Source organism: Oncorhynchus mykiss, chromosome 13 (genome assembly GCF_057628025.1).
Source record: "Oncorhynchus mykiss isolate SJ-2025 chromosome 13, ASM5762802v1, whole genome shotgun sequence".
In the NCBI taxonomy this organism is placed as follows: domain Eukaryota; kingdom Metazoa; phylum Chordata; class Actinopteri; order Salmoniformes; family Salmonidae; genus Oncorhynchus; species Oncorhynchus mykiss.
Window position 1 is genome coordinate 8,131,418 of NC_143034.1, and position 26,170 is coordinate 8,157,587.

The 26,170-nt window shown below is 44.1% G+C and overlaps 3 protein-coding genes across 6 annotated transcripts in view; 1 reads left to right on the plus strand and 2 right to left on the minus strand.

Annotated features, from left to right (window-relative positions):
• Positions 1-3,944, plus strand: part of eri2 (ERI1 exoribonuclease family member 2) — a 9,016-nt gene extending 5,072 nt beyond the window's left edge. For 2 of the 3 annotated variants that reach the window (XR_016485579.1, XM_090194790.1), the window contains 2 exons: positions 643-916; positions 1,644-3,944. Coding sequence is in view for 2 of the 3 variants with exons in the window: in XM_090194790.1 (XP_090050916.1) it covers positions 1,854-3,596 (1,743 nt within the window). In the remaining variant the exon portion in view is untranslated. The remainder of the gene's footprint in view (positions 1-642; positions 917-1,643) is intronic. The other variant, XM_036942174.2, reaches the window with a different exon arrangement.
• Positions 3,945-7,901: 3,957 nt separating this feature from the next.
• ncbp2as2 (NCBP2 antisense 2 (head to head)) lies at positions 7,902-10,378 on the minus strand. 2 transcript variants are annotated; one of them, XR_016485593.1, is made up of 3 exons: positions 9,580-10,378; positions 8,486-9,479; positions 7,902-8,391 (listed from the first exon to the last, which is right to left on the minus strand). XR_016485593.1 is itself a non-coding variant. In XM_090194962.1 (2 exons), exon 2 carries the CDS (start codon positions 8,378-8,380, stop codon positions 8,084-8,086), a length of 297 nt encoding a protein of 98 aa, XP_090051088.1. In that variant the 5' UTR covers positions 8,381-8,391; positions 8,486-8,595; the 3' UTR covers positions 7,902-8,083. The 2 variants fall into 2 exon arrangements, 1 of the variants encoding a protein (XP_090051088.1); XM_090194962.1 differs by lacking the exon at positions 9,580-10,378 and having other exon boundaries at positions 8,486-8,595.
• Positions 10,379-13,087: 2,709 nt separating this feature from the next.
• Positions 13,088-24,339, minus strand: LOC110524888 (uncharacterized). The gene is made up of 7 exons (XM_036973325.2): positions 24,252-24,339; positions 22,358-22,560; positions 21,213-21,317; positions 19,968-20,063; positions 19,704-19,814; positions 17,861-17,993; positions 13,088-17,742 (listed from the first exon to the last, which is right to left on the minus strand). The coding sequence occupies exons 1-7, from the start codon at positions 24,271-24,273 to the stop codon at positions 14,936-14,938; spliced, it is 3,477 nt and encodes a 1,158-aa protein (XP_036829220.2). The 5' UTR covers positions 24,274-24,339; the 3' UTR covers positions 13,088-14,935.
• Positions 24,340-26,170: the final 1,831 nt, after the last annotated feature.

Consider the following 26,170-nt stretch of genomic DNA (forward strand, 5'->3'; position numbering starts at 1 on the left):
CATCCCACATAATCTAAAACCCTGGCTATTTTTTTTAAATTAAAAAAAAAAAATCTAGCTATTAGCATTCTCAGCACTAGTGGCTGGCTGGCTGGCTAGCTATTAGCATTCTCAGCACTAGTAGCTGGCTAGCTATTAGCATTCTCAGCACTAGTGGCTGGCTGGCTGGCTAGCTATTAGCATTCTCAGCACTAGTGGCGGGCTAGCTATTAGCATTCTCAGCACTAGTGGCTGGCTGGCTGGCTAGCTATTAGCATTCTCAGCACTAGTGGCGGGCTAGCGATTAGCATTCTCAGCACTAGTGGCTGGCTAGCGATTAGCATTCTCAGCACTAGTGGCTGGCTAGCTATTAGCATTCTCAGCACTAGTGGCTGGCTGGCTAGCTATTAGCATTCTCATCACTTGTGGCTGGCTAGCGATTAGCATTCTTGGTACTAGTCATTTAATAACATTAGGATCAAAACACACACAACCCCAGTCATCATTGTCAGTTACTGTGAATAATCTACATATTGTTTGAAGGCCTGGATGAAGCCCACAAGTTACAATGAATAACATTCATATAAAACAACGTGAATATTTCTCTTAAGCATTTTTCAAAATCTAGACACAAAAATAGTTTTTGTTGAATGTTATTTGCAGGTCTGGACGACGCCCGTAACACTGCCCACCTGGCCTGGAGGATGATGAGGGATGGCTGTTTGATGAAGATTACACGCAGTCTGGAGAGGGTGAGTGGCTCCCTGACAAACCCCCACTCCTACACCCCCAGTACTAACAACCCCACCGTGCTGACGACCCCTGGACTACTGTACTACGCCCCTAAAGACTCACCCAGTGGTGAACTACATTGAACCCTTGGATTTCTGTCAACGCCCCAGAATACCCACTCCTCCTCCCGTAAAGACTTACGCAGGTGACTCTTCCCCCCCGTTCCATACACACCTGGGGTGTATTCATTAGTGCAAACCGTAGTGAAACATTTTGCCATGTAAAAGGTTTTGCAATGATTCGTTTCTTATTGGAGTCCTTGTTTCGGGTCAGTTTTCTTTCATTTAGTTTCTAGTGAATATTACTCGGTCTCCTCTGTTTACTGGACTGACTATCCATAAAGTTGGTTAAAAATGTTTTTAGGATTTGGGCCTCGTGAGTGGTGCGGCGGTCTCAGGCACTGCATCGTAGTGCTAAAGGTGTCGCTACAGACCTTGGTTCGACCTCAGGTTGTTTCACAACCGGCCATGATCGGGAGTTCCATAGGGCAGCGCACAATCGGCCCGGGTTCGGGGAGGGTTTGGCCGTGGGGAGGGTTTGGCCGTGGGGAGGGTTTGGCCGTGGGGAGGGTTTGGCCGTGGGGGGGGGGCTTTACTTGGCTCATCGCACTCTAGTGACTCCTTGTGGCGGATCGGGCGCCTGCAGTCTGACCTCGGTCGTCAGTTGATGTGGATGGCTTCTGGGTTAAGTGGGCGTGTGTTAAGAAGCGGGGGTCGGCGGGTCATGTTTTGGAGGACACATGACTCGACCTTCGCCTCCCGAGCCCGTTGGGGAGTTTCAGCGACGAGACAAGATCGTAATCACAAAAATGGTGAGGAAAAAAAATAAGAAATGATAATGTATTGATTTATTTGACTTTGTTTACCTCTTAGGCGCCTTTGAAGACCAAACCCCTGTTTGGAAATGGGAACGTGCCAGGGGATGGTTGTCCTGGCAACAAGAGGGATAACAAAACCACTATCAAAAACCCCTCCGAGACGACAGAGAGCGGCGGCGGCGGCGGCCATCTTGAAAATCGACCCAACAGCAAGCCAGCTAGCATCACGGACGTTGTTGAGACACGACCCAAGCCTTCAGACAACATGGTTCCCAACACAGAGGTGAACTCCAACTTAACCGCTGAACCTGTTCAGTATCAGAGTATTGTTTCACCAAAGACCCTTCTCAATGGTCTGACCACTCCAATGTGTGGTGGTGGTAGCAGAACAGTTAGAATAGGAACCATCTCCTCTCCTATGACTTTCAATATCCCCTCTCCTCATCACTACATCAACAGCCTCGTTCTGGTCTCCACCACTGTGAATTGCATTACCCATCTACCCCAGCCAGACCCGACCCTTGACCCGGAAACAGGAAGTATGGAGGAGGACGTGCCTATCTCGTGCGGTTCGTATGACGACGTGGTATTGGAGGAGGACTGGGAGGTCACGGTTGGTGACGAGGCTTCTGTTGCTGATGTGTACACAGAGAACGAGAGCGTGGTATTGGAGGAGGACTGGGATGTCACGGTTGGTGACGAGGCTTCTGTTGCTGATGTGTACACAGAGAACGAGAGGTTTGAGGTGGTTTATGGGAGGACCTTGCTGTGTCCAAGCCCAGTACATTCAAATTCTGGTAGAGGTCCAACCAACAGTAGGCTTAGGTCCAATACCACCAACACGCCCTGCCAACATCTGACCAGCCTGGTACACAAGACTGATACTAGAACATCCTCCAGTAACTTGGTGTCTTTGAAGGCTGAGACAACAAGGACCTACAACACCACTGCACCCAACAGTCTGTCCACTTCCTCTTTTGACACACCCAGACCCGTTACCCCTGGCTCAAACCTCTCAGATACACGGTCAAGACTGAACACGGAAACGTCAAACTCCTTTGTGATCGGCAAGAACGAATCGAGAGCATCCTCAAGTTCTGCAAAAGCTGCGACAACGAGGATATACAACACCTCTGGGTCAAATAGTTCATGCAGTTTCTCCTTCGACAAACCCAGACCTGTTACCCATGATTCTACACGGTCAAGACCGCAAACGGCAACATGGAACAACTCCTTTGTGATCTACAAGGACAAGCCGAGAGCCTCAAATACCTCTTCCACATCCAATACCTCAACAGCATCCAATACCTCAACAGCATCCAATCATTCCTTTGTCAAACCCAGACCAGGCCTCCAGAACTTCAACCTCCATGCTACACGGTCAAGACCTCTCACAACAAACAACCCTGGTAACTCCTTCACACCCATGTCCTCTATGACAAACCTTCCCAATCCTTCCGTCACTAGACCCAAACCAGTTACCACCAGCAGTGACTCTAACCTCTCTGCTTCAAAGACACCAAACGGCTATGCATCCAGTCTTTCCTTTGCCAGGCCCGGATCTGTCGTCCATAACCCCGACCCATTGACTTCACGTTCGAGGCTGCACGCAGAGACGCCAAACGCATCTTTCACGATCCACAAGTACTCCTCTTGCCTCTCCTCTGTCTCTCGTCCTTCTGTCGGTGGATCGTTCTCCGTCCTCTCCTCGTCCGTTAACCGCTCCTCGCTCCCGCCGACCCGCAGCACCAAGATCACGGCCCCGCTGTGCGACTGCGGGCGGCGAGCCAAGCGTCTAACGGTGTGTAACGGCGGCCCGAACCAAGGCCGAGCGTTCTACTGCTGTACGGTGCGTAAACACGGCCCCGGGGGGACCAGGAAGGGATGTGAGTTATTTAAGTGGGAGTCTGCTCTCCTCCAGGCTAAATCACCAGCCTCCGCTGCCAACTCCATCGCTCTGCGTTTTGGGCTCAACTCCAGTGTTGTTCGTCCCCCTGTCGTCGTCTAGGACGAGATATCAGTTAGCTTGAGGTCATAGGGAGACTCTCAATAGCATTTCCTTCTCATCCAATGGGTTTGAGAGGACATAAGGAATCAAGGAAATGTAATTGAGATTCTCCTCACAAAGGTGTCATATTTTAAACTGTACTTTATGAAAATATGTATAATGTTGATTTTTTTGTGAGTATATGATTTATGTCCACGTACTAAATCTGGTTAATTCATTGACCAATATCCTGTACAGTTTCTAAATAGAATTGATCTTCCATAATGTGAGATGACATGATGTCATAATGAAATGTAAAATACTTTTTTTAGGTCAGCACTGTCATAATAAAAGATGTCATGAATTGTATTACAGGGGTTCCTATTGTTGTAAATTGAACAGCTGAGGTCGGAACCAAAATGGAAATTATAAAATGTTTTGTGTTCTGACAGAAGGACGGAATTGCAAATTGTCCCTTTTGGCAGTTCGTGAATGAGTGAGAAAGTTAGTGGGTCAAAGATCTAACCCCCCAAGACATCATGCTAAGCTCTCATGTTATTGTAATGGTGAGAGGTTAGCATGTCTTGGAGGTATATGATATGAAATGCTAACCTCCCCTGTTATTGTAATGGTGAGAGGTTAGCGTGTCTTGGGGGGTATGATATATGATGCTAACCTCACCATTACAATAACAGGGGAGGTTAGCGTGTCTTGAGGGTATGATATATGATGCTAACCTCCCCTGTTATTGTAATGGTGAGAGATTAGCGTGTCTTGAGGGTATGATATATGATGCTAACCTCCCCTGTTATTGTAATGGTGAGAGATTAGCGTGTCTTGGGGGGTATGCTATATGATGCTAACCTCCCCTGTTATTGTAATGGTGAGAGATTAGCGTGTCTTGGGGGGTATGATATATATATATATAGCATTATATATATATATATATATATATATATATATATATATATATATATATATATATATATATATATATATATATATATATATATATATATATATATATATATATATATCATACCCCCCAAGACACGCTAATCTCTCACCATTACAATAACAGGGGAGGTTAGCATCATATAGCATACCCCCCAAGACACGCTAATCTCTCACCATTACAATAACAGGGGAGGTTAGCATTATATATATATATATATATATATATATATAACCTCCCCTGTTATTGTAATGGTGAGAGATTAGCATGTTTTGAGGCTATGATATATGATGCTAACCTCCCCTGTTATTGTAATGGTGAGAGATTAGCGTGTCTTGGGGGGTATGCTATATGATGCTAACCTCCCCTGTTATTGTAATGGTGAGAGGTTAGCATGTCTTGGGGGGTATGCTATATGATGCTAACCTCCCCTGTTATTGTAATGGTGAGAGGTTAGCATGTCTTGAGGGGTATGATCTTTGACCCTCTAACTTTCTCACTCCTCATTATTCACAATTCATTCAGGATTATCTGTAACCATGGTAGCATCCACACTAATGTGAACGCGTTTCTTTTTTTTGTGACTCAAATGACAAACTACGTTATTTACCATGAATTTCTATTCAGTAGAACATAATCCGAAACACAACCAAAATGAACTGCACATGGAATACATTTGTAGAGTTTATATAATTTTTGCGTGCTGGGAATGTGGAACCAAATACTAAACTTCTGACTACTGTATAAGAATCTTTAGGGGTGTCAATTTGTTGTATTGTTTTTTTTAAATCTCTTTCTCTTAACGATTTGTATAAAATAATAGAATTTCCCCTTTTATTTTTGCACACAATATAATTTCACACCCCACTGTGTATATGGTGGACTGAGGTCTATAGGCCCAGAAACACTTTCTACTCCACCCACTCCATTGGTCCCAATGCAATAATTGGCTTATAGAGAAAAAATGATTCCATGTGCCGAAGTAAAAGTGCGAAGTAAATGACTCACTACCTTAAGTCTCTCCTAAATGACTCACTACCCTAAGTCTCTCCTAAATGACTCACTACCCTAAGTCTCTCCTAAATGACTCACTACCCTAAGTCTCTCCTAAATGACTCACTACCCTAAGTCTCTCCTAAATGACTCACTACCCTAAGTCTCTCCTAAATGACTCACTACCCTAAGTCTCTCCTAAATGACTCACTACCCTAAGTCTCTCCTAAATGACTCACTACCCTAAGTCTCTCCTAAATTACTCACTACCCTAAGTCTCTCTGGATGAGAGTGTCTGCTAAATGACTCACTACCCTAAGTCTCTCCTAAATGACTCACTACCCTAAGTCTCTCCTAAATGACTCACTACCCTAAGTCTCTCTGGATAAGAGCGTCTCCTAAATGACTCACTACCCTAAGTCTCTCTGGATAAGAGCGTCTGCTAAATGACTCACTACCCTAAGTCTCTCTGGATAGGAGCGTCTGCTAAATGACTCACTACCCTAAGTCTCTCTGGATAGGAGCGTCTGCTAAATGACACACTACCCTAAGTCTCTCTGGATAAGAGCGTCTCCTAAATGACTCACTACCCTAAGTCTCTCTGGATAAGAGCGTCTGCTAAATGACTCACTACCCTAAGTCTCTCTGGATAGGAGCGTCTGCTAAATGACTCACTACCCTAAGTCTCTCTGGATAGGAGCGTCTGCTAAATGACACACTACCCTAAGTCTCTCTGGAAAAGAGCGTCTCCTAAATGGCTCACTTCCCTAAGTCTTTCTGGATAAGAGTGTCTCCTAAATGACACACTACATGAGAGCATCTCCTAAATGACTCACTACCCTAAGTCTCTGGATGAGAGTGTCTGCTAAATGACTAACATGTAAATGATACATACCTACAGTGTATTGCATTGGAACCAAGTGGGTGGAGTAGAAAGTGCTGCTGGGTATTTAGACCACAGTCCCACAAGAAATAACACCATATACAGATTCTACAGACCCTATACAGTAATATATACAGTAATCTACAGACCCTATGCAGTAATATATACAGACCCTATGCAGTAATCTATACAGACCTTATGCAGTAATATATACAGACCTTATGCAGTAATATATACAGACCCTATGCAGTAATATATACAGACCCTATGCAGTAATCTATACAGACCTTATGCAGTAATATATACAGACCTTATGCAGTAATATATACAGACCCTATGCAGTAATATATACAGACCCTATGCAGTAATATATACAGACCCTATACAGTAATCTATACAGACCCTATACTGTAATCTATACAGACCCTATGCAGTAATCTATACAGTAATATATACAGACCCTATACAGTAATATATACAGACCCTATACAGACCCTATACTGTAATCTATACAGACCCTATACAGTAATATATACAGACCCTATGCAGTAATATATACAGACCATATACAGTAATATATACAGACCCTATACTGTAATCTATACAGTAATATATACAGACCCTATGTAGTATTCTACACAGTAATATATACAGTAATATATACAGACCCTATGCAGTAATATATACAGACCCTATACAGTAGTCTATACAGTAATATATACAGACCCTATGCAGTAATATATACAATAATATATACAGACCCTATACAGTAATATATACAGTAATATATACAGACCCTATACTGTAATCTATACAGACCCTATACAGTAATATATACAGTAATATATACAGACCCTATACTGTAATCTATACAGACCCTATACAGTAATATATACAGTAATCTACAGACCCTATGCAGTAATATATACAGACCCTATGCAGTAATATATACAGTAATCTATACAGACCCTATACAGTAATATATACAGTAATCTACAGACCCTATGCAGTAATATATACAGACCCTATGCAGTAATATATACAGTAATCTATACAGACCCTATGCAGTAATATATACAGTAATCTATACAGACCCTATGCAGTAATATATACAGTAATCCCAACCCTAGTTTTACTTCCACACACATAATTGTTTTTTCTCTCCAAATAAACCAATTTGTAATTTTATAGGCCTTCAATGTATTCCAGTGAATGGAATGGATGGGGTAGAAAGTGCTGCTGGGTATTTCGACCACAACCCATAAGAAATAACACATTATATAGATTCTACAGACCCTACAGAGTATTCCCAACCCGACATTTATCTCAGCTCATAGAATTGTTTTTTTTCTCTACAGCCCAAAATTGTGAATATACCAATCTGAACATTGTATTTTTCGATGGTGGTTTTAAATGTTTTTTTAAGCATGTTTTGTAATTGTTTCCATAAAGTACTCCTTGCATTTGTTTGTAAATCACACAAAAAAAATGGACATTGATTTAACATCTTATATTTTAATGTTTTTGAATGAATTCTACACATTGCAGTGTTTTGAAAATGCGGGCTTTTTATTTTGAATACTAGTCAGAATAGCGTTTTTGAGAGCTGAAGACCATTATTGATAGCCTTCATTTAGGCCTTAAAATATACTATTTGGTTTGTTGCTAAACACACCATCATTTGTCCTTGTCTTTAACTTGTCTCGAGGTGTCCCTTATCCCGTCTTTCACATCCTTCACTATAGAATCCCGGAGTCTTCCGGCTTTTTGAGGCAGTCCCGACGCCTCATGTCGTATCTGGCGAACTGTTTTGAACTTCAGCAGTTTGGTGGTCGCTTCTTTTCCGGCAATTTTTGCCTTCATCAAGGCATAAGCGGTGAGCTGTGCGGCCCGTCGTATCGGTCTCAACTCGGCCAGTTTTTCCACCACTTGCGCTTTGTTGAGCAGAGCGGATAGAAGACGCTTCAACACCATGTTGCAACGATCTGTTTTGGGAACAATACAATAACCTGACTTTGTAATGTATGCACTCGGTAGGTATAGAGGAAAATGAAATGTATACCTGTAAATACAAGCTACCTTAGCTGTCCCGTTTCGGACTCTGCATTGTTTCTTCTTCGATAGCCCATCTATATGCAATGAGAAAGGTTTTTTAGGTCCGTGTCGCCATCTTGTGTCACGGAGGTCCTGAAACATTAATGAAATAAACTCTAAAGGCTCGTTCCACTAATTCGTCATAAAGAGCAAACGTTCAACTTAATAACAAATATTTTCCCATCTCAAGAGGTTAAAGTTCTGCCCCTGAACAAGGCAGTTAACCCACTGTTCCTAGGCCGTCATTGAAAATAAGAATTTGTTCTTAACTGACTTAAATAAAGGTAAAAAAAAAAAATTATGAATTTAAAAAAGACAATTAAGTGTCAAATAAAGTAACAGGGTTGATGTCATCTGAAATCAGCCATAAATCCTGTGACGTGAAGGGAAATGGAGGGGCAATTGAATGCAACTCTCCAGGAAGTTTCTTACCTATAAGGACAGCAGCCTCAGTGAAGGAAATGCATGAAAAACGTGCACAGAGACGACAACAACAACAAAAGCGATACTACGGCAGGTCAGCTAGACCACTGATCGAAGCAGAGTCAGTTAGAATCCAGGAGCATGGTCTCTGGAAGCCAGCAGTCGTCATCCAGCCAGCTGACACTGAACGACAGAGAGTCAGTTAGAATCCAGGAGCATGGTCTCTGGAAGCCAGCTGACACTGAACGACAGAGAGTCAGTTAGAATCCAGGAGCATGGCCTCTGGAAGCCAGCTGACACTGAACGACAGAGAGTCAGTTAGAATCCAGGAGCATGGTCTCTGGAAGCCAGCTGACACTGAACGACAGAGAGTCAGTTAGAATCCAGGAGCATGGTCTCTGGAAGCCAGCTGACACTGAACGACAGAGAGTCAGTTAGAATCCAGGAGCATGGTCTCTGGAAGCCAGCAGTCGTCATCCAGCCAGCTGACACTGAACGTTCATATCACGTCCTCACTGCAGAAGGAGCGGTGTACCGCCACAATCACCGTCACCTACTGAACACAAGAGAACAACACACTGATGAGATGAACTGTTCCCCTGAAAGAGAACGTGATGGACTAAACACACACACAGCACAACATACACCATTCTTACCTGCAACACCACAAGAGCTGTTGACTGACACAGAAGCATGCTCAGCATCATATCGCACAAGGTCAGGAAGAGAGGTCAAGCCCAGAGCTGTCCTAGACCTGCGAAATGTCAAAGGGTGTAGGCGGGTCGCTGCCCTAAACGAGTTCCAGACCATAAACTTGTTATTGAAAGTTCACTTGAAATACTTTGGTATTGTATTTGTTTGAAATGTTAAGATGTCATTTCTACGGTGAAAGCCGAGTTGTTGAGAATCCCCTTGTCTGAAAAGTAACAGTATGTTGGATCATTGTTTCAGAGTCTATGTTGATTCAGTTGGTGTAGTATGTCATATAAATGGGTACCTACCTTGAGTTCAAACTACAGAGCATGTTTTCAAAATAAACCCTTAGAATATGTAAACATTGTGTTTGTTTTTAAAAGAAGGGGGATGTAATATTCATGTGTAAATATACTGAATTGTAATTGGATGCATTTTACCGCCCCCGTATCATACTGTGCTATGATTGGTTAAGAACACCCAGATGGTTAGGTCATGGTCAGTTGATTCTGGTTGGAGAAACGTGATACCAGTTGTAGCTAGCTAATAAAGAGCTACGTTAAGAAATATCCTGTAGTACTGCATTTTATTAATTTGTACCAAGCGTACAAAACAAGACATACCCCACACAAGAACAACCAGTAGACACCATTTTTGTTGTGTTAGCCACATTCAAAATTCAACTGTTTTCAAATGTCTTGCACATTGGTCAGTCTTTGCAACACTAGTGTACAATATGGATTCGTTGAGAAGCTCCCGTATAGTTTGAATAGCGTGCCTTCTTTTGGTTTTAGATAGTAACAGGAAGAATGAATGTGGCTTTGGTCGTACCACGTCCAAGGCTATTCAGTTTTTTAAAAACCCTCTTGTAGTTAAAGCAGAACTAAGGAACCAAGCTACTGTAGATGAACCCAATGACGGCAGAGAAGAAGAGAACCATGTGACCAGAAAACAAACGAATAGGAGGAACAGTAAAGAACTGGATTAAAAGAGATGGTTCTGGAACTAAACAAGAGGACAGCGAAACAGAACGTTGTTTTGAGAGCTTCTACTCAGTCCTCTCTATCCAAGAGGACAGCGAAACAATGTTGTTTTGAGAGCTTCTACTCAGTCCTCTCTATCCAAGAGGACAGCGAAACAATGTTGTTTTGAGAGTTCCTACTCAGTCCTCTCTATCCAAGAGGACAGCGAAACAACGTTGTTTTGAGAGTTCCTACTCAGTCCTCTCTATCCAAGAAGACAGCGAAACAACGTTGTTTTGAGAGTTCCTACTCAGTCCTCTCTATCCAAGAGGACAGCGAAACAACGTTGTTTTGAGAGTTCCTACTCAGTCCTCTCTATCCAAGAAGACAGCGAAACAACGTTGTTTTGAGAGTTCCTACTCAGTCCTCTCTATCCAAGAGGACAGCGAAACAACGTTGTTTTGAGAGTTCCTACTCAGTCCTCTCTATCCAAGAGGACAGCGAAACAACGTTGTTTTGAGAGTTCCTACTCAGTCCTCTCTATCCAAGAGGACAGTGAAACAGAACATTGTTTTGAGAGCTTCTCAGTCCTCTCTATCTTCACCAAAGTATCTTATTAAAGGTGCAATCTGCAATATAGTAAATGCAGTTTAATGGTCACATTAGTTAAAGGTCCAGTGCGTTCAAAAACATGATTTCCCTGTGTTTTATATATATTTCCACACTATGAGGTTGGAATAATACTGTGAAAATGATGATAACGCCCTTTTAGTGTCAGAGCTGTTTGAAAAGACCGCCTGAAATCTCTGTTTTTGTGGGATGGAGTTTTTCCCTAGCTACCATGACAAAGAACAGAGTCGGCGAGAGTACCGTTGAGGACCGTGGTGTCTCTCTATCGCACCTGAAAGATCTTTTACATTGACAAAAATAGTTCTACAAGCGGTTGTGACAACAACAAAATAGCTTCGAGTGTTTTGTCCAAATACTGGTGGATTCAACTAATAAAATAATGGACGATCTGACCAGAGAGGTCCAGGACCTGACCAGAGAGGTCCAGAACCTGACCAGAGAGGTCCAGGACCTGACCAGAGGGGTCCAGGACCCGACCAGAGAGGTCCAGGACCTGACCAGAGAGGTTCAGGACCTGACCAGAGAGGTCCGGGACATGACCAGAGAGGTCCAGGACCTGACCAGAGAGGTCCAGGACCTGACCAGAGAGGTCCAGAACCCGACCAGAGGTCCAGGACCCGACCAGAGAGGTTCTGACCAGAGAGGTCCAGGACCCGACCAGAGGTCCAGGACCTGACCAGAGAGGTCCAGGACCCGACCAGAGAGGTCCAGGATCCGACCAGAGGGGTCCAGGACCCGACCAGAGGGGTCCAGGACCCGACCAGAGGGTTCCAGGACCTGAAGAGTTGTTCTTGTCTGTTAATGTTCTGTATTATGTATGTTTCATAGGGATCCTAATAAAATACCCTGCCTGGTGACATCACCGGAAGGTAAATTAGTTAATGGACCAATAAGAGTTCCAAACTTCTCTGCCAATAACAGCTGGTTTTCTGTTTTCACCTCCCCACTGAGGCCACTCCCAGACAGTCTGAGCAAACATTCTAGCTTGAGAAATTGCTCTTTGCTGAGAAGCAATTGTTGTTTATTTTTTGACAATTTGAATTGAAAACAATCACAGTAAGGTACTTATTTGTTACCCAGAAAATGATTTGATTATTAAGATAGAAATGATTGTGGCTTTCAATCATGTTGGCTTTATCGTGTTAATTCAGCCCGTGTCTCACGACTGACATACGTAACTGCCAAAATAAAGGAAACACCAACATAAGTGTCTTATTAGGGTGTTGGGTCACCACGAGCCAGGACAACTTCAATGCACCTTGGCATAGATTATACAAGAGTCTGGAACTCTATTGGAGGGATGTGACACCCTTATTCCATGAGAAATTCAATAATTAGTTGTTTTGTTGATGGTGGTGGGAAAACGCTGGCTCTGGCCCTGCTCCAGAATCTCCCATAGTTCAACTGGGTTGAGATCTGGTGACTGAGACGGCCATGGCACATGGTTTACATCGTTTTCATGCTCAACAAACCATTCAGTGACCACTCGTGCCCTGTGGATGGGGGGCATTGTCACCCTATGAGAGCATAGCCATGGTAGCCAAAATAATTGCCTGCCCAGCATTTTTATACCAATACATGACCCTAAGCATGATGGGATGTTAACTGCTTAATTAACTCAGGAACCACACCTGTGTAGCTGCGCCTGCTTTGTTTCCATTATTTTGGCAGTTACCTGTAACAACCAAAACCTTAAGAATGATTCCCACAGAATAATCATTTCTGTACAATGGATGTAAATTCAGAACCTGTTGTGGATAACTTTTCACGAAGACAGATCGGGGAGAGGCCAAAGTGATTCGTTTTGACATGTTTCTTACCGTTCATTACGGGGCAGCGTAGAACAAATTGTAACGTACAAAATGGAAGGATGACAAAATTGAGGATAATGCATGGGTTGCTGTTATGTTTATTACAATTCTTGTAGACATATAGTTGCAGTTTTGTAAAGGATATATACAATTGGCTGTTTTACAAAGCTAAGAAGTTTGTAATTAAAAAAATAAACATTTTTCAACATATTAGATTATTTCATTCAAAAAGGGAGAATTCAAAATGAACTCCTTCAATATGGAGAATTCAAAATGAACTCCTTCAATATGGAGAATTCAAAATGAACTCCTTCAATATGGAGAATTCAAAATGAACTCCTTCAATATGGAGAATTCAAAATGAACTCCTTCAATATGGAGAATTCAAAATGAACTCCTTCAATATGGAGAATTCAAAATGAACTCCTTCAATATGGAGAATTCAAAATTAACTCCTTCAATATGGAGAATTCAAAATTAACTCCTTCAATATGGAGAATTCAAAATTAACTCCTTCAATATGGAGAATTCAAAATTAACTCCTTCAATATGGAGAATTCAAAATTAACTCCTTCAATATGGAGAATTCAAAATTAACTCCTTCAATATGGAGAATTCAAAATTAACTCCTTCAATATGGAGAATTCAAAATTAACTCCTTCAATATGGAGAATTCAAAACTAACTCCTTCAATATGGAGAATTCAAAATTAACTCCTTCAATATGGAGAATTCAAAATGAACTCCTTCAATATGGAGAATTCAAAACTAACTCCTTCAATATGGAGAATTCAAAATTAACTCCTTCAATATGGAGAATTCAAATTAACTCAAAGAATCAGTTTTTGTTGTGGAAAAGGTAGAAGGGTTTTAGTCTGTTGATAAGAACCACCCAGCAGGAATCTAATTTACCCGACAAATACATCTGGTTAGTGTATATCACAAATCAAAATGACTAGTGTTCTTTTCAGAGTTGGCTGAATTATGAATTTACTGGCACGAGCCGCAGTATTCAGACTTCTACACTGTGTGCTTGAAACTGGGCAGTGCATCATCCTCCCCAACAACGTACCCAATGGAACATCTGCCCACTGAGAGATCTGTTACAACAGCATTCTATCAGCGTTGTTCAGTCTTCAGTGATTCCTCCAATCAGATAACCCGAAAATATTTTATCAACTCTCAGAACGTTCTGGATCGTTGCAATAAGACAGCCATGGACAATTGTGCAAGACAAAAAAAAATTCAACCATTCATGTCGTACTTAATTGGCCTTATTTATGCGACGGGTGGTATAAGGTCTATTGCATTTCGAAACATCCCCATTGACATTGGTCTAATAGACTAATTGATAACCTCGTCAAAATCGTAAATTGAAGTCTCAATTCCAAACCGTAATGGAATGCACCTGCGGCACTTCCCATGGACGTGCTTTATGCTGCCTTCATGACAAACGGTAAACTGGGCTCAACGAGTTGAGTACATTCACATGCTTTGAACCAATTTAGAAAACACCGATTGGCTGGATGGCAAAACTGTTTCAACCACAAACTGAAAGTATAGCAACCTGCTCACTAACAACTTGTTTTCAAAAAAACAATCGATTTTTTTATTTTTATAAATAATGTTTTGTTGTTGCATTTAACTGCCAAAAAATGCTGTTATCAAAGGTTATTTCCTTTGTGACGTCAGAGTTCCTCATGTGGCAGAAGTCGGAAGCTCAGAGAGGACAGATACGTTTCCTTCACAAGTAGTTACCAGTTGGAGAGGCGTTCAAGTGGATTTCACACAGTTGGATTGCTGGAATTCACAAATGTACCAGATGTTCTGATGGAATTAGAACGTCGGAATACTGACAGACACAATAAGAACGTAAGAACTCTTTTATCTTAACCTCTTGAGCCCCCCAAAAGGCAACTAGGAACACAAAGCTTGATGTTGTCTCAAATCGCCTTTCTGTCTAAAGCCCCGCCCACAAAGCGGACATTTAAAAGGCCTCTCCCCCGTGTGACACATCATGTGCAGTTTCAGATGCTTATTGGTGGTAAAGCGTACCTGACAGAGAGTACACGCGAATGGCCGCTCCCCCGTGTGAATCAGTCGGTGTTGTGTCAGCGTACCCTTACGCTTAAAGGTTTTCCCACAGTCTGTGCAAGAGTATGCCCGCTCGTCTGTGTGCACGCGCTCGTGTGATTCCAACGCACTCTGAGATGGGAAGTCCTTGCCACACGTGTCACATAGATAAGGCCTGTAACTATGACAACGAATATGAAACTTCAATTGGTTGTGTCCAGCAAACATTTTGCCACAAAAGCTACAGGAGAACCCGTCTCCTGTGTGACATACCATGTGGGATTTCAGTTTCTTTTCGCTTGTGAACTGTTGCAGACATTCGGGGCAAGTGAAGACCGGCGTGTCTTTTGTGGGAACGATTACGGTGGTAAGATTACGCCGCGTTGGCCCACAACCTGATTTGTTGGCCAGGTGAAACTTTAAATCCCTGTTGCGACCAAAGCACCTTGAACATATGGGACACTTAATGGCCCCCTCACCGTGACGTCTCAGATGCAAAATCAGGGATTGTTTCCTACGAAAACTCTTGGAACACACGTGACATGTTCTAGAATCTAAATTCACACCAGGGGGCAGAGTGGGGGAAGCGGCGCAGGTTGTTGGGTTCTGCGATTCAGTACTGTGGGTCTGGGGAGTCTCTATCCTGTTCCCCCTTGAAGGCGGCGATGTGCCTCCACCTGCTGGGTCAACCTCCCTTAGGGTTTGGCTTGGATTGACTTCCTCATTAAAGTCTTGCTGTGTCTGAAAGTCCGTCTCATCACAGCGGTTCGCTCTCCGGGGTCTAGACCGGCCTACTGTAAGAGCAGTTCGCTGATCGAAAAAGCACCTTACAAGTAACTTTGATGGATCGACGGATTGGTTCAGCCGGTGTTGCCGAGAGTCATTTGAGAAGTCGACGTCTGTGCTGCTGGACTGTGGGATCTCCATCTCGTTTTCCCCTGTATGTAGCGGCGGCCAGGCTGTCTGGTGTCTTTTAAGGTTCACTTCCTGACTTGTCATTTCCTGCTGCTGCTGCTGCTGTCTATATTGAGAAGTCCTCGTCCTGCAACCGGGACACTTCCTGGACTCTGGAATGTTTCGACCGGAACACTGGTCCGAGTGTTCCTTCTGATCAGAGGCGCTTTGGAAACTCTCCCCACATTTAAAACACAGGTAAGGAAGTACACCATGTTGAAACCTCAGATGTCTTCTCAGGTCTTCTCCGTTATCAAAAGCTTCTTTACATAAAAGGCATTTTCTGTAATGATTAGCTAGCTGAAAGGGCAGAGCATTGGAGGTGGTTGGGTTTCGGGGTGTTGTGTTTGAGGGCTGAGGTATCTCTGTCGAATTTTCTACTGCTGCCAAAACGGCGCCGGCCTCTGGAAGAGCCTCCCTCGGAAGTTGCTGTGGGTTCACGTCCTCACGCTCGTTTGGCTCAGAGAGATCAAAGGTGTCTCCGCACAGAGAGCAAGAGAGACGTTTCTTTGTCTTCAAACACACTTTTTTGTGTTTCCTCAAAGTGGAGTTCTCAAAAACATCCCCGCAGTTGAGGCACAGGAGCTTCCCATGTGTGTATCTCACGTGCTTTCCCACGTGCGATGCCTTACTGAAGGTCTCGTCACACACGGAGCACTTGGTGACTTTGGAAGACTGTCTTGGTTTACCGTGTTGGGTTGTCATGTGCCTTCTCTGAGGTAAAGTGTCGCGGGGCTGAGATATCTCTGTGCAGTCCTCCGTCGATGTCGATGTCCTGCACAAATTAGAAACGTCCTGCGCTTCCTTTTCGAGGCGGTGAGCTCCTGGTCGGGGCTGAGATATCTCTGTGCAATCCCCCGTCGATGTAGCAGACGCGTTATCCTCTTCTGGTTGAGCTGCCGCCTCACACACATTCTGACGACGCTTCTGCAAGTCCTCACGGTGTTCAACGTCTTGTCTACTACACAGGGTGTACTGGTAAGGCCTCGGCTCAGTGTGAGATGTTATGTGCGCCGTCAAATCCTTTGCTTCCCTGAAAGTTTTCCCACACAAGGAGCATATTTTGACACGCTTGCTTCTTTTAGGCTGCCCCTTAGTCCGGCATGGGCCAGGGACCAGAGGATATCGAGGTGGGCTATCTGAGGGCTCTACGTCGACATTCCTCTCGCTCTTTTGTGATACGACCCGTTCTCCTCTCCGTCCTTGGGTCGCCACATTGTCAATCTGAAGCATCTCTCTGCTCGGCGTTGGAAAGACCTCTGACACAGGTGACAGCGTATCAGTCATGTCAAGTCTGTGCAGCAGCACCGTGGGCTGACGGAGCCGACAGGACGTAGACCAATCAGAAACGTCCTGCGCTTCCTTTTCGAAGCGGTGAGCTCCCGGTTGGATTTTCGGCCCACTGTCAGCACGAAGGTGAAAAAAAACTTGATCCATTTCGCTCTCTTCGTCAAGAGTTTCCTTGTCGACACACTCTACCTCTTCATTCGAAGGCAAAATGTCGACATTTGCAGTGCGGTCTAAATTCATCCCTCGTTGACTCTCCCTGTAATCCAGCGAAGGTGTCATTTCTGACTCACAGCAATATGATGCAGGGCTTTGAATGGTCATACATGTCTGTATGGGTTCTGATTGGATCTCTGGGTCAGCTTGGTCAGTGGATGACTCTCGGGGAGATGGAGACAGGATGTGGTTGTCTCCAGATGACAGAGCCGAGGACAAGAGAAGAAGAAAAGGCAATATCAAAACATGAATGTCAAACCGTAAAAAACAAAAATATAATTCCCTAATTTTTCAAAAGTCTTCTTCTCCTACCATTGGCCTCAACATGTGGGATTGGAGAAAGGTTGGTGTGGTACTGGAGAAGGGTCCTCAAAGGTTGAGGGTGACGCACAGACTGCCCACACTGCTCCAGGACAGAGGGGTCATGTAGAAACCAAGATGCAGTCTGAGGGAAAGAGAATGGCAACAGATCCAGTTCTATAATATCATAACCTCGTTGCCCTAGAAAATGTACATTGTTTAGACTATTATTTGTATTTTTTACATAAAAAAAAGCTGTTATTGCCATCCACGTCCTGTAAAAGTTTACTGACTGTAGTATAATTAATAAAAGGAATTCAAATTACCTTGTGAGCTTTTAATACAAGCAACTAGATTGTAATTGTCCATAAAGAAAAATTGTGTGACTTGCTTGAGCTATTTGAATGTATTCTTGTGGTAGTGGAAGAAGTGTTGTGATTTTGAGATTTGAAAAGCAGAGTAGACTAGGATTTCATACACAACTTTTTTGTCTAACTTGTTGTAGAAACCAAGACGCAGTCTGAGGGAAAAAGAAGGGCTTGACAATGACAACAGATCCAGTTCCAGAATATCATAACCTCAACTTCCTAAACAATGTTTGTTTTGTTTCTAGCTTGTTAGCTAGCTGCCTAGCCAGTTAAAATAATGACCAGAGCATAGCTGACAACGTCTTAACTTTAGCTCATTTGTATCCATCACTACAGGAAGATAAATTACAACAAGATCTAAATAATGTGACGAAATAAAAGCAGGGCATTCTACTTAAAGATCTTTTAGAACCTTGCTTCTACACCTGCATTGCTTGCTGTTTGGGGTTTTAGGCTGGGTTTCTGTACAGCACTTTGAGATATCAGCTGATGTACGAAGGGCTATATAAATAAATTTGATTTGATTTTGATTTGAACCTGTGCCCTCTCTCGTTTCTGGTAACCATGACAATGGACTCCGAAAACGGGGGTCAAAATTCAGTTTTACGTCTGCAACATGAACATGGAAACCGACAGTCGCAGCTACGGTCGACAGACAGTCAAATCCACCGGAGTATGAAATGAAATGTCGTTTTGACCAACGACACTTGTCGAAATTGTAATTGTCTACAAACACGTCGTTAGGCCAAGTATAAAACAGCCTTAAGATGTTGTATGCTCTTAAGTTTTTGTCTAAGTTGTTGGGAAAGTGGTCAAAGTCGCTGATTTGCATCAAAAGTGACAATGTTTACAGTGAACAGAAAGTCACGGGAGTATTCAACAATAGAAGCGTTTGAATGTTGGAAGAAATTCCATTAAAGTGGATTAAGTTAGTTTTTTTTAGGAGGAAAAAACATTTAATAGTTTTTAAAGTATAAATGGTTTGAAAAAGGTGTATTTAAGCATACTATTCCAGACCAGTCTGCACGTTTTAAAGTTTTGAACGGCTTAGAGACGGTGTTAGACGAGTAGCGTTCCAAAGAATAACTACAAGGCAAAACGAAGCTGTTCAATATTTAAAGTGTGGCTGCTGAAGTATACCACATTAATACATCTGAAAAGAAACTGTGTTTTTCCAGGACGCTGACAATATGCATGAATGGTATTAAAACGCACAATGGTATAAAATATACTGGCGGCAGGGTAGCGCGTTGGTCTAGTAACCGGAAGGTTGCAAGTTCAAACCCCAGAGCTGACAAGGTACAAATCTGTCATGCTGCCCCTGAACAGGCAGTTAACCCACTGTTCCTAGGCCGTCATTGAAAATAAGAATTTGTTCTTAACTGACTTGCCTAGTTAAATAAAGGTAAAATATTGCATTTGTGTAAATGTTTGGTATCACCCTGATGTATGAAGCCTCAGTCCGGCGCTGATGAAGATAGTGGTACCTGTTGAAGGGTCGGTGTTGGAAGCAGCTTCTCCAGTCTGGAGAGGAACTCCCACACCAGAGTCTGCAGTGCAGAGTGATACTTTGGGCCGAATTCCCCTGGAAAAACGTTCTGGGAAACAACCAAAGAAATAGAGAATAGGACAGTGCTTTTTTTAAATCTAAGCATTGAACATTACCTTGACAAAGCATTCAACACCTTGGAGTTATTATCCTCCTCACCACCATCATCATCATCAACAGAATCAGCTACTTAGTCACTGACCTGAAAGAAGCGTTCTCTCTCAACTGGGTCTTCCAGCAGCGTTTTAATCAGCTTCAGGAAGTGGGATTCTGATGCCTCCACCTCAGGATCACAAATCTACAGGAAGTATGGAGAGCACAGTGAATAACAGGAAGTATGGATAGCACAGTGACTAACAGGAAGTATGGATAGCACAGTGAATAACAGGAAGTATGGATAGCACAGTGACTAACAGGAAGTATGGATAGAAGAGTGACTAACAGGAAGTATGGATAGAAGAGTGACTAACAGGAAGTATGGATAGCACAGTGACTAACAGGAAGTATGGATAGAAGAGTGACTAACAGGAAGTATGGATAGAAGAGTGACTAACAGGAAGTATGGATAGCACAGTGAATAACAGGAACTATGGATAGCACAGTGACAAACAGGAAGTATGGATAGCACAGTGACTAACAAGAAGTATGGATAGCACAGTGAATAACAGGAACTATGGATAGCACAGTGACTAACACCTAACAGGAAGTATAGATAGCACAGTGACTAACAAGAAGTATGAATAGCACAGTGAATAACAGGAAGTATGGATAGCACAGTGAATAACAGGAAGCATGGATAGCACAGTGACTAACAGGAAGTATGGATAGCACAGTGACTAACAGGAAGTATGGATAGCACAGTGACTAACAGGAAGTATGGATAGCACAGTTAATAAATCAAAAGAGCCAGCATCTATAACACCTTGCCTGGCTAACCAGAGCACATGGCACAATCTCAAGCTGTGTGAATGCTGTGTGAATGCCAGTGACGTCCCTCTCTGGATGGATATAACCCATTTTAGCATGGATAATGACATTGAAGGCTTCCACCATTTTTAAGTAGTCAACTGGGTGGGGATTCCTATGGGTTGGGAGCGAACAGCCAATGATCAGAGTGAATGCTTCTTTTTCATATAGAGTGCTATTGTTTTTAAATGGCTTTATGTTATAGGACCGCCATCTGGTGGCCACACTAAATGAATGACACACTAGATTCGGTTCAAGACCCCAGCACTGCAGGGGGCGGTACATCACCAATATTAGTTTTACACTAAGAAGAAAATTGACTTCTTTAAAATGGAGACATCCCTCAATGGCGCTGGCCATGCTGTCCCAGAAGCCATTATGACACCGATACAAAGGTGAGCCGTGTTTCTGTCACTATGGTTTGGTATCGACCACTACAAGTAATACCAGCAGAGTTACAATGTCATTGAGTGACACTCACCTGGTTGTCCCTATGAGTGATGCTACAGGTTTTCATCCTATTCAGGTGTGACTGGATGGTGTCAGAGTCGGCGAGGTGTTCTGAGAACAACAACTTCAGAACCAGCTGATGGGAATAAAAGTTACGATTTTTTTATTTTTTTTAAAGAATTCCAGCAAACAAAACCAGTGTATTGACTGCAGCTGAGATGAGCCTTTCCCCCATGGAGACGTTTTAACACGGTGTTGTAGGCAGCGTGTCTATGGAAACGGAGACGTTTTAGCACGGCGTTGTAGGCAGCGTATCTATGGAAACGGTGCCGTTTTAGCACGGCGTTGTAGGCAGCGTATCTATGGAAACGGTGCCGTTTTAGCACGGCGTTGTAGGCAGCGTGTCTATGGAAACGGTGCCGTTGGGAGAATACTTCTTCACGGGACTATATCCATTTCTATAGCAATGTGGTATAGCCTAGTTCTCAAGCTAATTACTTCTTATAGAATTACCCAGATTATAACCAAACAACTACATGCATCTAATGAAGTGACCTCACCCCCCCGGTGTTGAAACAAGGGCTTCTTCTGAGTCTCATCTCTCCTTCACCCTCTCCACCCATCAGCCCCATCTCTCCTTCACCCTCTCCACCCATCAGCCCCATCTCTCCTTCACCCTCTCCACCCATCAGCCCCATCTCTCCTTCACCCTCTCCACCCATCAGCCCCATCTCTCCTTCACCCTCTCCACCCATCAGCCCCATCTCTCCTTCACCCTCTCCACCCATCAGCCCCATCTCTCCTTCACCCTCTCCACCCATCAGCCCCATCTCTCCTTCCCCCTCTCCACCCATCAGCCCCATCTCTCCTTCACCCTCTCCACCCATCAGCCTCATCTCTCCTTCACCCTCTCCACCCATCAGCCCCATCTCTCCTTCACCCTCTCCACCCATCAGCCTCATCTCTCCTTCACCCTCTCCACCCATCAGCCCCATCTCTCCTTCACCCTCTCCACCCATCAGCCTCATCTCTCCGTCACCCTCTCCACCCATCAGCCCCATCTCTCCTTCACCCTTTCCACCCATCAGCCTCATCTCTCCTTCACCCTCTCTACCCTCTCCACCCATCAGCCCCATTTCTCCTTCCCCCTCTCCACCCATCAGCCCCATCTCTCACCTGTGCTCTCAGACCCATGATGAGTTGGACTTTCTCTCTGTAACTCATCAGATCTGGGACTACGTCCAACACAGTGACGACAAACTCCTCCACCAAGCCGTAGTCCATGACGTCTCTCCGCTGAACAACCTGCCATAGAGCTGCAGACACCAGCCGCAGCGGAGGAACCAAAAGACGCAGTGACGCTGGGGGAAGAAATGGACCTACGGGCAGATTCAGAAAAGGAGACATTTGTTTGTGGGGAAGTCAACCTGAGTGTACAGAAATAAAGTTAGGCATTTCCAAATGATTCCATGTTGCTAATTATCCCTGAGGTCTATATTTTATTTAACCTTTATTTAACTAGGCAAGTCAGTTAAGAACAAATTCTTATTTTCAATGACGGCCTAGGAACAGTGGGTCAGAACAACAGATACCTTGTCAGCTCGGGGATTTGAACTTGCAACCTTCCGGTTACTAGTCCAACGCTCTAACCACTAGGCTACTCTACCACCCCATATGTTGGAGTGCAGACTGTTATCAGTGTATGTAGGAGTCTGCATGAATGTTGGCAAGCCTCAAATTATGGCAAGGGCTCACAGAGCTTGTTGTTTCTCTCACACCTGCCTCACAGTGTTTGTTATGAAGCCGACACTGGCTCTGACGCTCATCGGATGTGGCAGGCTGCAAACTATTACGGACTACAAAGGGAAACCCAGCCACGAGCTGCCCAATGCCTACAAGACGGGCAAAATGCCAATTACGTTCGCTTCGAGGCAAGCAACACTGAAGCATGCATGAGAGCACCAGCTGTTCCGGACGACTGTGTGATCACTCTCTTTGTAGCCGATGTGAGTAAGACCTTTAAGCAGGTCAACATTCACAAGGACGCAGGGCCAGACATTACCAGGACGTGTACTCAGAGCATGCGCGGCACAACTGGCAAGTGTCTTAATTGACATTTTCAACCTCTCCCTGACCGAGTCTGTAATACCTACATGTTTCAAGCAGTCCTTGTGCCCCCCCAAAAAGCTAAGGTAACCTGCCTAAATGACTACCGACCCATAGCACTCATGTCGGTATCCATGAAGCTAACAGACTGAATTTCAATATCCACCCTCCTCAAAGACAATCGGTTCCTGTTTTCACTGTGTATTTCTGAGACTTCACCTTTAAATCGCCATAGAAACGGACGCTATTATGTTTTGTGGTTATAGGCAATTAAGAGAAGGATCTGGAGATGGCTCCCGAGTGGTGCAGCTGTCTAAGGCAATGCATCTCAGAACTTGAGGTGTCACTACAGACCCTGGTTCGATTCCAGGCTGTATCACAACCAGACGTAATTGGGAGTTCCATAGGGTGGCGAACTATTGGCCCAGCTTCGTCCGGGTTAGGATGTCATTGTAAATAAGAATTTGTTCTAGTACCGACTTGCCTAGTTAAATAAAATGTTCCAAATTGTATGGGGGTATTTTGCATGTTGTGTTGTGGATATGTTGTGATGTAGGGATGTTATATGACGTACTGTTTTATCTTTAGTTCATTCAGCACAAATATAGTTCACTGTTTTATATGTAATCTGGGTGCTTTGGTGTGTTTGGACCCCAAGAAGAGTAGCTGCTGCCTTGGCAGGAACTAATGGGGATCCCTAATAAATACAAATGCTGCTCTTGACATAACGTGAAGCTTCCACGGAAAATGACAAGATAAAAATTTTCCGGACGAATTCGTAATAGGCTAGTTTATCTAGCTCGCTAGCCTAGCTATCACTTGATCGCAACTTAAATAACTCACTTTAGCTAGCTAGTTAGTTAGCTATGAGACAGAGGCCAAAGAGAGAACAATTTTAGTAACATTTCTCTGCAGATGCTACCACACTGCAACGATAGCTAACTACTGTCTAGCTGCTAGTTACCTTTTTCATTGAGATGTTGCATTTCGAGCTTTGTTAGCTAGCTACGTGTTCTTGCCAGTAGCACTAACAGGTCAAATCCGGGTCACGGAATTTGGGGGAATTTCAAAATAAAAGTCCCCCATGCAATAATAGAAAAGTGTCAAACGATTCATTTACAGTCACATCCATAATTATTGGCACCATTGATAAAAGGTATTGAAAATTCAATTATTTTATACCAATACAATTTCTCAGAGAAAGAGGTTTTGTTTAAAGGTCCAGTGCAACCGTTTTTAATCTCAATATCAAATCATTTCTGGCTAACAATTAATACAGGGATGCAACTTTAGTTTTAGAAGTGGAGGGGGGGGCATAACCTCGCGGGGATTCTGGGGTTCCTGCTCCAGATTTTTTGGGGGGGGCATCGAAAGCTAATTTCCTGCCTTTCTACACAATCCAATATGACCCATGGCCTTTATAGTCGTCTCTATTTAGAACAACAAACAGGAAGCCAAAATGCCCAGTCATCAAGCTTGGTGAGAGATTATTACATATGTATAAGTAACTGAAGTAGATCAAAGGTCATTCAAAAATCTATATTGCGTTACAGTGCCTTAGACCTCTGCGCCACTCGGGAGCAGCACATCCTCCATATAATTAATCTCATAGTCGTAATGGTACGGTAGAGCTCTTTTTACTTACACACAATATAGCAGGGTCGCCCCACCCTGCCCCTAGGAGTCCACCACCCTGCCCCTAGGGGGTCCACCACCCTGCACCTAGGGGCCCACTACCCTGCCCCTAGGGGTCCACCACCCTGCCCCTAGGAGTCCACCACCCTGCCCCTAGGAGTCGCCCCACCCTGCCCCTAGGAGTCCACCACCCTGCCCCTAGGGGTCCATCACCCTGCCCCTAGGGGCCCACCACCCTGCCCCTAGGAGTCCACTACCCTGCCCCTAGGGGGTCCACCACCCTGCACCTAGAGGTCCACCACGCTGCCCCTAGGGGTCCACCACCCTGCCCCTAGGGGTCCACCACTCTGCCCATAGGGGTCCACCACCCTGCCCCTAGGGGTCCACCACCCTGCCCATAGGGGTTCACCACACTGCCCCTAGGAGTCCACCACCCTGCCCCTAGGGGTTTACCACCCTGCCCCTAGGAGTCCACCACCCTGCCCCTAGGGGTCGCCCCACCCTGTCCCTAGGGGTCCACCACCCTGCCCCTAGGAGTCCATCACCCTGCCCCTATGGGTCCACCACCCTGCCCCTAGGGGTCCACCACCCTGCCCCTAGGAGTCCACCACCCTGCAGCGCACCAACCTACACAACCCGCTGAGCTTAAGGATCTTAGTGAAACATTCATTATTGGTTTCGTGGTGTGTTAGGCCAAGGCCAGAGTGACAACACACAGACCCCCAGAACCAGGACTGAGCAGCCCAGTAGCTAGGGATTGCCTAAATAGACTAAGTATCTCCCCTGACCTGGGCATGTTTTCTACACAGACTCCTTTCGTCATACTGTATTCCATATAAGGCATCCAGACCTTCTAAAAGTTGCTCAGAATACCCTTAAGTTTGTAATGAATCAAATCCAGTGGTACATAACTTGACATTTCTGCCATCCATTGTGACATTGTCGGAGGATAACCAACCTTCCAATTAATGACAATGCATTTTCTTAGTCGCTATAAAAATGCCTGGTTACACAGTTTCTTCTGATAACAGTCTCCAGTATCGACATTTTCAGATCAAACAAAAACAGGGAGTTAAAATAACAGGAAGATGGGATCCTCTGTAGGGCATGCTGAGATAAAATAATAGGAAGATGGGATCCTCTGTAGGGCATGCTGAGTTAAAATAACAGGAAGATGGGATCCTCTGTAGGGCATGCTGAGATAAAATAACAGGAAGATGGGATCCTCTGTAGGGCATGCTGAGTTAA

Bases quoted from the DNA above. Each gene is read 5' to 3' on its own strand.
- ncbp2as2 (XM_090194962.1), bottom strand. From the start codon at position 8,380: ATGGTGTTGAAGCGTCTTCTATCCGCTCTGCTCAACAAAGCGCAAGTG.
- LOC110524888 (XM_036973325.2), bottom strand. From the start codon at position 24,273: ATGCAACATCTCAATGAAAAAG. The intron at 19,815-19,967 runs GTCAGTGACTAA...GTTGTTTCCCAG, and splicing joins AGAGAGAACGCTTCTTTCAG to AACGTTTTTCCAGGGGAATT. The intron at 17,743-17,860 runs GTAGGAGAAGAA...TGTCATCTGGAG, and splicing joins CCCACATGTTGAGGCCAATG to ACAACCACATCCTGTCTCCA.